Source organism: Colossoma macropomum, unplaced genomic scaffold (assembly GCF_904425465.1).
Source record: "Colossoma macropomum unplaced genomic scaffold, Colossoma_macropomum, whole genome shotgun sequence".
Taxonomy (NCBI): Eukaryota; Metazoa; Chordata; class Actinopteri; order Characiformes; family Serrasalmidae; genus Colossoma; species Colossoma macropomum.
Window position 1 is genome coordinate 2502739 of NW_023494801.1, and position 12619 is coordinate 2515357.

A 12619-nucleotide genomic window follows, 5' to 3' on the forward strand; every position below is an offset into this window, starting at 1 on the left:
GCTGGGTTGCGTAGAGTAGTTACTCTGTTAGCTAGAACACTTGAGTATTACTCTGTTGAGTAGGAGCTGGGTTGCATAGAGTAATTACTCTGTTAGCTAGAACACTTAAATATTACTCTGTTGAGTAGGAGCTGGGTTGCGTAGAGTAGTTACTCTGTTAGCTAGAACACTTAAGTATCACTCTGAGTAGGAGCTGGGTTGCGTAGAGTAGTTACTCTGTTAGCTAGAACACTTAAGTATCACTCTGAGTAGGAGCTGGGTTGCGTAGGGTAGTTACTCTGTTAGCTAGAACACTTAAGTATCACTGAGTAGGAGCTGGGTTGCGTAGAGTAGTTACTCTGTTAGCTAGAACACTTAAGTATCACTGAGTAGGAGCTGGGTTGCGTAGAGTAGTTACTCTGTTAGCTAGAACACTTAAGTATCACTGAGTAGGAGCTGGGTTGCGTAGAGTAGTTACTCTGTTAGCTAGAACACTTGAAGTATTACTCTGTTGAGTAGGAGCTGGGTTGCATGGAACTTCATTGCTATCCTTAGCTGGAGTATTTAATATTACTCTGTTAGCTAGAACATTCGTGTTACTCTCTTAGCTGGATCTGGGTGGTATGGAAGTGTTATTCAGTTAGCTAGAATACTTAAATAATACTCTATTATCTAGAACACTTAAATATTATTCTGTTAGTTTAGCCGAAGCTGGGTGGCATGGAAGAGTTGGTCTGTTAGCTGGAGCTGGGTTACGTGGAAGTGTTATTCAGTTAACCTAGTTACTCTGTTAGCTAGAACACTTATTAGTCTATTAGCTGAAGCTGGGTTACGTGGAAGTGTTATTCAGTTAACCTAGTTACTCTGTTAGCTAGAACACTTATTAGTCTATTAGCTGAAGCTGGGTTACGTGGAAGTGTTATTCAGTTAACCTAGTTACTCTGTTAGCTAGAACACTTATTTGTCTGTTAGCTGGAGCTGGGTTACGTGGAAGTGTTATTCAGGTAGCTAGAATAATTTAATACTCTATTAACTAGAACACAAATATTACTCTATTAGCATAGTTGGGTTGAATGGAATTGTTGCTCTGTTAGCTAGAACACTTAAATATTGCTCTGTTTAGCTGAGGCTAGGAGGCATAGAAGTGTTTCACTGTTAGCTAGAACACAAATATTATTGTTAGTTTTACTGGAGCTGGGTTGCATGGAAGAGTTATTAATTAGCTAGCTAGAATACATAAATAATAGTCTACTAGCTAGAACACGTACATATTACTATGTTAATATAGCTGGGTTGAATGGAATCATTGCTCTGTTAGCTAGAACACTTAAAAATTACTTTGGTTTAGCTGGTGTTGGGTGGCATGGTAGAGTTACTCTGTTAGCTAGAACACTTTTTAATGTTACTAATAATTAAGATAGCGTAAACAGCTGGAGATCTAGGTCACCGTCCTACTAGTTTATTTCCAGCGTTTCTCTCGAAAGTTCTAAAGTTCTTGTCTTCTTTAATGAAGTCCGTCAGCTCTGTTAGATCTGATTTGAGTTAAACTGTAGAGCGTAAATAGATGGTTCTAGATGGAGATCGGAGATCAGAGATCGTGTTGATGAAGAGAGTCTTGGATAGTTTGGTAACTCAGTGTTAAGATGTAATCAGAGCCATTCAGAGAGGTTTGGTGTGAAATGGTTCAGATGTCTTTACAGTGGTGGTGATAGGAACCAGGGGTTGCCATGACTACAACACCAATATAGGCCTTTTATTTACTATCCAAAACCACCAGTGAACCTACACGAGTCTTCTGAGTCTATATGGAATGTTGATGATGGAAAACAGTGGAAAATCTGAAATAATACGTTTTCTTTGGGGACTATTTTGGCTCTCAACACCCTGCATGTATCCCTCCACCATGAATGGAGTTTTAACCACTCAACCTTCTCAAAACTATCATAAAACTCAGTCATCAGGCAGGGAATTCATAAAAATTTCATGTAGTAACTTTCTGCGAGGGAGCTTTTAGAGGTGGACGTCTGGTTCCCATCACCACCACTGTGAACAGTTGTGATTTTAAGTCTGCTTTTATGACCTGTTTTGTTTTAATGTGTTTTTAGACCTGGTGATCTTCCATACAGATTACATTGTTCTAATATGCACCACGTTCCGGTCTTTAAAGCTGATGATATTTTGTAATCATGGAAGGAAAGAAAATCCCAACTTCTCATTTTCCCACTTTACAGAAGTGACTTCTGATTCCACCAGTTACAAAAGTCACTTTTGATATGACTTGCATGTTTGTGTGCTTGTGTAACATGCAAATTAGTGTTTACTTAGCTTAATGCATGCAAGTTAGAAGAGAAAGAGAAAGAGAGAAGCCGTAAGAAGTGCCTAACCTGTTATGTGATTGGTCCGTAGTTGTCCAGTGGGGGCATGTTCCACATTGGCAGGCTGAGCACCGTGGACCTCGATGAGGACATTACGCCAGAAGAGGTAAGCTCCGGTTCCTTTCTCACTCTTTATAAACAGATGGGTGACAAATTAAAGGAAAAAAAACAACACAGAGTGTCTTAGTGAGGTGTTGGGTTACCGCAAACCAGCAGAACAGATTCTACAAGTTTCTGAAACTGTACTGGAGGGAAACCTGTTCCTCCAAAAGATATCCCCTCAGTTGGTGTTTTGATGTTGGCAGTGAAGAGTGCGGTCCACAGTCTCCCACAGGTGTTCATCTGGGTGGAGATCTGGTGGCTGTGAAGGTCATAGCATGTGATTTACATCAATTTTAATACTCATCAGACCATTCGGTGAGCCCTTGTGACCTGTGGATTGGAGTATCGTCGTCCTGGAAGAGTCAGGAATAGCTTTGTATTGATTTTACCCCTATCTCTAAAGGCGTCAGCAGACTTCTTGTGGAGATAACGTTCGCCTGGCTTCAGCGAACAATGTGACGTAATTGCAGAGAAATCGAACAACCGCAGACGTCGCGCGGAGGCTTCGTTCGCCTTGTCGCGCACATGGCAGCTGGGCGAACCCAGCGGGCGAAGATGCTACGCAAAGCCTGTGATTGGTCAGTACAAAAGAGGCGTGCAGTGAAACAAAGATGGACAAGTTTGAGGAGCTTTGGCTTCGGCAGACACACTAATATTTCACTGTGAAGTGCATATTTGTTAAATAAACAGTGAATGTCTCCTAAATGTAAGATATTAAGTCTGTTATTCGGTAGTACTGACTAGTACTAAGCAACAAAACATACAGGTTATCTTATATGTAGGTTCATAAGAGGACGAGGCTGAAGTTGGCTTTCTATTCACCAGCTTCCTGTTCGAATTTTCCCGTTCCACCTTAAATGGTGGCGGTATTCTGAACTCAAATGTCGCCATAGTTAGAATTGCGAAATAATTGTTTTCCAACTTATCCTAAAATGTCATAGCGTCACATGGAGCATCCGCGACAGGCAACACGAAACCGCAGAAAGTATGCGAGCTTTTAAGCTCACTAAGGTGCTTTCGGCGTCGCACGATCCTCGAGAATTTTGTTTCGCAAGAAGTACGCTGAGGCCTTAAGGGGACAAGCAAACTGCCACCCCCTCACAGCAAAACAGAGCCCATTGGTCAGTCATTCAGGGCTGGTGTACGTGCACAATCACTCTCCCACTTCTGCATCCAGCTGAACCAGCTGAATGTAAGTCCAATCCTAGCATAGTTTGAACGTAAACTGCAGCTACTTTCAATTTCACGAGCCACTAGAATTTAACCGGTTGCACCAAGTAACATGGTTTCAACGTAGCTTTAAGTTATAACTTAAAATTTACACGTACCTTGTAGTCGATGAAAGTTCTGCCTTAAAAACAGTTAAAATGGCTGATTGATTTTATTGATGGGAAACTTGCAAGAAAACACAATATGTCCCAGTTTGCGTCAGCGACCAGTTCTGCAGGATAGATTACAGTTTTCTACAGGGTTGTTCCAGAATAGGTGGGTGACTCTGTTCAAGTACACAAGCCAAACTTCGTGCAGAGAAATAACTGCATCAGTGCTCAGGTTGTTTGTGACGTGGACCTTTTTAAAATATAACAAACATAACTAACATTACCTTTTTGTTATTCAGCAGAATCAAATAGCAATTACATTAGCCACAGCTTGCTAATGTTACCAACCGTTCATTGATGAAGTGCCGTTAATATACAGGATGATTCAAAAAGATTAATGTGATTTCAAAATGATTTATTTCCCTTGTAAATCATTACAGATCAATGCAGTGAACTGTAAATGGTTTAAATGAGCATAAAGTTTATTATGTAATTTTACAAGGTCTCAGTATGAACCTCCTCCAGCTGTACAGACAGCATCAACGCCATAGAGCGTGGGTGTCACTTTCGGAGATCATCCAGTGTTGTGGAACCAACGCCGAACGCTCTGAGCTGCTGGAGCTTGACTGTCCACGAAAATCACGCTGCACAGTTATGACGGATTCACTCTTATTGAAGTGGAGAACGCAGAACGCTTTCTGCTCAGGGGTCTCATCTCCTCTCAGACTGAAGGGAGCCATCTTCCACTGACAGTCAGAAACTCTATGACCCCCTCTTTCAATTGGATTGTGGTTGGTTCCTAGGCACCTCACGGTTGTAAAAATATGCCGCTTTGAAATCGGAGAATCTCTTTGAATCACCCTGTATTGTGCTCGAGAGCCCAGTTCGAACATTGGAAAAATTCCAAACAGTAGAACAGAATAAACACACATACAAGAGACGGACGCTTTGAAAACACCGCTTTGTTGTAAAACAGTCTCTTTTTGAATTTGAGCTAATATGACACGCCTTAAGCGAAGTCAATCTAGCATGGAAAGAAAGAAACGTGAGCGATTTCACTGCCTGTAATGTTTCCTGATTGGCTGCGGAGTGAAAACGTCATTGTGTGCGACAGTGTTTTGGTCTACGATCACTTTACGCACTCCTAGTTAAGATGCACCGTAAGTGTCTGGGGTGCGACCGAAATTCTGTGTGTCGCTAGTTTTAAACTAACGACTCTCAACGTGAGGTTTAGGATAGACTTTACAGTCTAACTTACGATCGAACTTATGTTCAGCTGGTGCAACTGGCTGCTGGAGAATATGTTTCAGGGTGATTCATCAGACTGTATCACTCTTTTTCCCAATAGAGTCTGGCTGCAGACATGCACTCCAAGCCAGATGCACTCTCAGCCCCAGTGACGTCACGTGCGCATGCACTCTCTGCCACAACGGCAGAAGTCGCACAACAGCACGGTAACTTTTGGCTGCTGCTTCTTAGCGAAATCATCACTTAATCCATTTTTCATCCATAACACAGCGAGAGAGTTACATTATTTGTACCTCCCTGTTGAAAAAGTCATTAAAAGAACACCGTTTAATCTGGTGTTTTGACTGATTTCAGTTACATTTGATCGTTTCCTAATGGCCTCTAATGGCAACCATCAAGCCAATTCCCATTAGGAAGCAAAACCATCAGGCCTGCAAACACAGCTACGTTGTGGCAACGTCCTGTTTTGGTGCCCACAGCATCGTCTGCTTGGTGCTTTTCTACATTGTCACAATGTTGAAATATAATTACTCATAAAGTTGTGACAACGTCGTCTGACAACTTTCTAGGAGGTTGTGACGACGTTGACGAGACAGTGAAAGTAATCGGTACTACATTGACTGTACGTTGTCACGACCTTCTAGAATCCTTAAAGTTCTATTTTAATCAATATCAGTTTTTGATAACCGGTTCTGATCGTCTTCAGCCTGGCTTTCATGAGTTTCAGCAGCCTTTTTTCTGCGAATAAACCCAACATTCATGTCTTATCGTGGTGGTAGATTGATAGATGGAATTTTATTTCCATATTTAATTACCTTATTATCAGTATGATAACGTGAATATACGTTCAGTGTAGCTCTTGTTGCCCAGCAGTTCATGTTTCGCTGTTTTCCCTCATAAAACAGATAAAAAACACTGTGGTGGCAAAGCGGCACTGACGTCATCAGTAAGCTGGCGGTGCGTGTCAGGCTGAGAGTGCCTGTCTGCAGCCAGACCCTTCTCCCTTTTCCACATCTCTGTAGACCAATGCTGATCCTTTTTATCCCACAGACCTATCAGATCAGTTTGTCTTTGAGGGGTTTATGTGCTGCAGTTGGAGCTGGGCGATATGGCAAAAGTGTAATATTGCGATACTTTAAGGGTTTTTCATGATGCGATTTGTCACAATAAATAATAAAATAAAAATCAAAAACCTACGAATACAGTGATTTGTATTGAATATTTCACACAGTGCGCTTCACTAAATCCAAAACACACAGTTGGTAAGTTTTTTGAAGTATTTTGTGACATAATTTATCACAGTAGTGATGAATATTGTCTTATTAAGGTCCGACATTTTTGGCAAAATTGAGTTATTCCCATATTCTTATGCTGTGATAACATCTTAACGTTATGTGAGGTGTTTTTTTTAACTTCTATGCATTTTTGACTCTTTATCTAGAAAACAAAAAGGTTCTATCTCTAAAGTCAAACTCTAACTTGGTTCTATAAGGTTCTATCTGCGATCCAGTCAGCGCTTCTAATACACACAAGAGGACCAATCAGGTTCTGCTTCTTCATCATTCTTCATTCTGCTCAGGGACTGCGGGAAAAGTTTATAAAACTTTATAAAACATGAAAACCTGTTGCTGAAACTCTTCTTCGTACAGCTCTTTAAAAAGCCTTATTATCTTAAATTGTATAAATATTAAGCCTTAAAGGTATTTAAATAGTGAACATTTGAACTGATGGGTCTTAATTACAACATAAACATTCATTTCATTCATTCATCCATCTTCTCTTTTTCTTCTTTCTCCTAAAATAAGACACTGTGGATCATTAGAGTCCCATTTCTGATATAAAACCAAACCTCAGTTGACAAGGTGAGCATGTGCTGTAGATGGTTCTGTATAGAACCTTTTTGAAAGGGGTGCTATATAGCACCCGAAAGGGTTCTTCTATACATATAACAAGGTAGACTTTCGTAACGGTAGAAGAACCTTTTTGAGTGCTATATAGAACTCTTTTAAAGCCTTTAGACTGACCAGCTACACTGACCTCTTGGGACAGTTTATTACAGTAGCTGGTTTCTATGTAACCTAAAGGAAACTTAAAGTAATGGTTTCAACCTAAAACTGACCAACGCACAGAACCTTTAGCACTGACCTTTATACTGAATCTGCAGTGCAAGGAAAAGGAGGCTTTGTTCTAAAACAAGAAGTAAAAAGTAATAAAAATGTCATAGAAAGCATTAAATTTAACTTTCTGATAATGTAGATTCTCTTATTTTATGTTTTGAAACAAATTATGAGTATAAACTGTTTGTGTTCCTTGAAAATCGTTGCTTCATTTCATGTTTTGTCAGATTGAACCTTACAATTCCAAGCAGAAAGTGAGTTCTCAGGATTAGAAGGTTCTGTCTGCATTGGACCTGTTCCAAAAATCTCACTTACAAACCTGATACGATTTTGATATCGTACATTTAGAGTACGTTTAGGGTGTCTGTCATTTTCATGTATGTAGAGGCATGTTCCACGTGTCAGTTTTGCTGTTCAGAATGCAAAATCTTTGCGATATTGAGCTTTAGAACTGCTCAGAACGCAGGTAGAACCTTGTAATTCCAGGAAGACGATATTGCCCAGCCTTAACTTTATAACCACCTCCACTCTGCATGCAACTGTTCTACTTGATTTTCACTATTATTGTCTTATTTTCATTATTTTAGTAATTTATTTCCCCCCATTTATTTATTATTATTCATATTCTTATTCTTGTTTTTAATTATTTTTATTATATTTTCAGTCATTTTAATTCATTTTTGTTTTATTTATCTTCTTTTGATTTTATTAACTTTTATGTTTCAGTTACGCTTTAATTATTGTTTTATATTAATTTTTTCATACTTACCTGATTTGAGTCATTTTTATTAAATTTACTTTCATTATTTGATTTGTTCTTTCACATCATCAATCCCTTTTTTCCTGTTTCAACTCGGCAACGTTGTAAATGAGGGTCACCCTCAATGTTCTCTGAGGTTAAATAAAGGTTGTTTTATTGATTATAGCTCCGCTATAATATCCCTCTCTGTGTAGTTCTGGACAGACTGTTCTTGCTCACATCCCTCTCTGATGTGGTCAGTCACCTGAGGAATGTGCTGTTCTTCCTGATATTTTGCGTTCGGACACTGAGTGTGCTCTTTCCCCCACAATTTCCAGCAGGTCTAAATGCAGAGGTCACTTCAGTCACTATTGAAACACTCTTTGTAACTGAAGCTCTGGGCCTCCTCAGCATGTTTAGACACGCTGCAGTTCATGGTAAGATGTTAATTGTTTAATTAACAGTTAACAGGGCTGGAGGTTAGGGAACCAGCCTTGTGACCGGAAGGTCGCTGGTTCGATCCCCTGAGCCGACAGTACCTGACTGCAGTGCCTTTGAGTAAGGCACCTAACCCTCAACTGCTCCCCAGCGCTGTGGATAGAGCTGCCCACCACTCCGGGCAGGTGTGCTCACTGCCCCTAGTGTGTGTCTTCACTAGTGTGTATGTGGTGTTTCACTGCACAGATGGGTTAAAATGCGTAGGTGAAATTTGCCCATGCAGTCATGCAGCACACCTGCACTCTGTTTTTTGAGGGGTTTTCCTTTAATTTGACACCCGTCTGTAGGAGTATGAACTATTCACAGTGCTGAGATGTGGAACAATGAGCACACAGTTTTGAAATACAGGCCTCAGCCAAGGAAGTAAGCTCTGTTGCATGTGCAGGCAGATTATGAAGCTTTTGTATGATTTTGTACGCGTGCCAATTCCAAAATCTAGGCTGGTGATTGGCACAAGTGGTCTTTGCTGAGGTGCAGAGAAATTTCCACTCCAGTAGCAAAAAAAACCCTATGATTCAAAGACTTCATGGTGAGTTTTAGTAACTCACTGTTTATGATGCATGTTTTCCTTAACTAGTGCCATTATTACACCTGATTCATTCGTGAATACACTGCTATTTTGGGTGACCACAGGGCTGCGCGATACGGAAGATTACACTGTTCAGGCATAGCATTCTGACCACCTCCTTGTTTCTACACTCATTGTCCATTTTATCAGCTCCACTTACTATATAGGTGCACTTTGTAGTTCTACAGTTACAGACTGTAGTCCATCTGTTTCTCTGATACTTTGTTAGCCCCCTTTTACCCTGTTCTTCAGTGGTCAGGACCCCCATGGACCCTCACAGAGCAGGTACTATTTGGGTGGTGGATCATTCTCAGCACTGCAGTAACACTGACGTGGTGGTGGTCTGTTAGTGTGTGTTGCGCTGGTCTGAGTGGATCAAACACAGCAGTGCTGCTGGAGTTTTTAAACACTGTGTCCACTCACTGTCCACTCTATTAGACACTCCTACCTTGTCGATCCACCTTGTAGATGTAAAGTCAGAGACGATAGCTCATCTGCTGCTGCACAGTTTGTGTTGGTCATCCTCTAGTCCTTCATCAGTGGTCACAGGACGCTGTTGGCTGGATATTTTTGGTTGGTGGACTATTCTCAGTCCAGCAGTGACACTGAGGTGTTTAAAAACTCCAGCAGCACTGCTGTGTCTGATCCACTCAGACCAGCGCAACACACACTAACAGACCACCACCACGTCAGTGTTACTGCAGTGCTGAGAATGATCCACCACCCAAATAGTACCTGCTCTGTGAGGGTCCATGGGGGTCCTGACCACAGAAGAACAGGGTAAAAGGGGGCTAACAAAGTATGCAGAGAAACAGATGGACTACAGTCTGTAACTGTAGAACTACAAAGTGCACCTATATAGTAAGTGGAGCTGATAAAATGGACAATGAGCGTAGAAACAAGGAGGTGGTCATAATGTTATGTATATATATGTGTATATTGCCACATAGTGAGATTTACAGTATAACATAAAAGTGGGACTGAAACCGTTATACGTCAATTGTAAAATTTTGTTTACATTTTCAAAGTGTCGTCCAAACTAGAGTGAGTTCACAACCAGGGGCCGAATTCACGAAAGTGTCTTAAGAAAGAAAATCTTAAATTTGTTTTTCTTAACTCAATTCTTAAGAAAAGTTAAGAGAAATTGTAATTCTTCGAAGAACTTCTTTTTAACTATTTTCGTAAGAATAATTCTAAGAAAAAGTGTTGTTAATTCTTAAAATATTAAGTTCTTAAATGTATTTTTAACCTCCTGATAGCCTCACACTTGTCTCAGGCTGTAAGAGTTGACAAGGTGAGCATGTGCTGTAGATGGTTCTATATAGAACCTTTTTGAAAGGGGTGCTATATAGACTTCGTAACAGTAGAAGAACCTTTTTGAGTGCTATATAGAACTCTTTTCAAAAAGGTTCTGTTTAGCTCCATCCACAGCACATTCTCCAATAATCTCAAGAACCCTTTCATCTTCAGTCATCCAGAATCATCACCATCACTGTCAGCCAACCACCAGTCCAGAATTTGAACCAAGCCGGCTTGAAAGCTTGAATATTTCGATACTCGTTTGTCTTGTTGAATTTTGAATTTGATGCAAACAGCATGTTCCAAAAAAGTTGGGATGGGGGCAACAAAAGGCTGGTAAATTTGTGTAATGCTAAAAAAAACACCTGGTGGTTAATTGGCAACAGGTCAGTAACATGATTGGGTATAAAGAGCATCTCAGAGAGGCGGAGTCTTTCAGAAGTAAAGATGAGGAGGGGTTCACCACTCTGTGAAGACTGCACCATCAAATAGTGCAACAATTCAAGAATAACGTTTCTCAATGTAAAACAGCAAAGAACTTCTGCTTTTCATCATCTACAGTACATAATATCATTAAAAGATTCAGAGAATCTGGAAAAATCTCTGTATGTGAGGGACGAGGCCAAAAACCAGTATTTGCTGGCCGTGATCTTTGGGCCCTCAGGCAGCACTGCATTAAAAACAGACATGATTCTGTAGTGGAAATCACTGCATGGGCTCAGAAACACTTCTGAAAACCACTGTCTGTGAACTCAGTTCGTTGCTGCATCCACAAATGCAAGTTAAAACTAAAATGCAAAGAAGAAGCCATATATAAACAGGATCCAGAAACACTGCCACCTTCTCTGGGCCTGAACTCATTGAAAATGAACTAAGGTGAAGTGGAAAAGTGTCCTGTGGTCCCACGAATCAACATTTGAAAAATGTGAAACATTTCACTTTCAAAACTACAGCAGTGTCTCCTCAGTTCCCAAACACTTACAGAGTGTTGTTTAAACTTTCCAACTTTTTTGGAACATGTTGTTGGAATGAAATTCAAAATAGGCATATATTTTTCAAAAAACAATTTTCTCAGTTTCAACATTTGGGGTGTTGTATTTGTACTATTTTCCTTTAAAAATAATGGTTTACATGATTTGCACATCACTGCACTCTATTTCTATTTACATTCTGCACAGCATTGCAACTTTTTTTGGGAATGGGGTTGTATATTGTGCAGCTGTATGTTGCTAAATATGTTTAATGGATGCCCTTTCCATGTCTCGGACCCTCTGATATCCTCTTGTTCATGTGCAGGACACTGTGAGAAGCAAACCGAAGGAGATCCCGCACAACGAGAAGCTGCTCTCGCTCAAATATGAGGTAATTCACTTAAGATGACATGACCCTGAGGCCACAGGGTCTCAGTGTAGCTCTGGCTCGGAATGCTTTGAGATTCTGAAGCTTCCCCCTCTCAGTCTGTAAACCACGTCACACCGACTCTGCAGGCTGACTTTGATTAAGCCGTGAATGATCCTTAGTTCCTGTGGAAAAGCGTGTACAGACGGAAAATCTGTGCATTTTCTAAAATTTCCTCAACAGGATTCATGTTAGTCACAGTTGAGCAGAGGCGCAAATATCAGCACAATGAAATCGACATATTTATTTACATGACGTCTATAGTACATGATACATTTACATGATAGCTGTAGTAGATTTTCATTGAATCTGTGAAGAAAAATCTCCAAAAAGTGTCTTAAGTATATATCAGGGGAAATTGATTGTTCACTTTGGGGGTCTTAGTTGTAACAGTGTCATAAACTAAACCCCACTCCCCCACCCACCACTGTAGCCTTGCTAGTTCTCACTGTGAGCTGTTTATCTGCTTCAAAACAGTGCGATATTACATCCACCAAGAGGAGATGAACATAAAATTGAAAAAAGCTTCAAAAGTTACTTTTATGTTAAAAAATAGTTTTTAGGGTGAAATTTGGGAAATATCCGTCTGACTGCCGTCAACATTTATACATGATGTTGCTATGGGAAGATGAGACCAAAAGCACAGTCAACTGAAACCTGTTTCAGTGCATTAGATCAAGTTGATTGCAGTCACCCCTCATTAGTTTGTGCCCTTACTTAATAATGCTATTAAAATGTAATAATATAAGCTGAATGGAGTAAAGCAATCATTGCATTAATCTCTTGCTGTTCATAATGCCTTCATTTCAGAGTCTGGACTACGACAACATTGAGAATCATCTATTTCTGGAGGAGGAAAGGCGCATGAGTCACATGGTGAGCCAAGTGCCAGTACAAAGGATTAAGGAGCGGTATTAGGTTATTTCACGCTTCGGAGCACGTGGCTGAATCGGAGAGGTTTCACTCATTTTCCATTT

General features: G+C 40.3%; 1 protein-coding gene across 1 annotated transcript in view; it reads left to right on the top strand.

The window, feature by feature from the left end:
* clcn7 (chloride channel 7) overlaps positions 1-12619 on the top strand; it is a 44781-nt gene that overhangs the window by 704 nt on the left and 31458 nt on the right. Inside the window, exons 2-4 of the mRNA XM_036589797.1 lie at positions 2386-2460; positions 11541-11606; positions 12453-12518. Coding sequence (XP_036445690.1) covers positions 2386-2460; positions 11541-11606; positions 12453-12518 — 207 coding nt within the window. The remainder of the gene's footprint in view (positions 1-2385; positions 2461-11540; positions 11607-12452; positions 12519-12619) is intronic.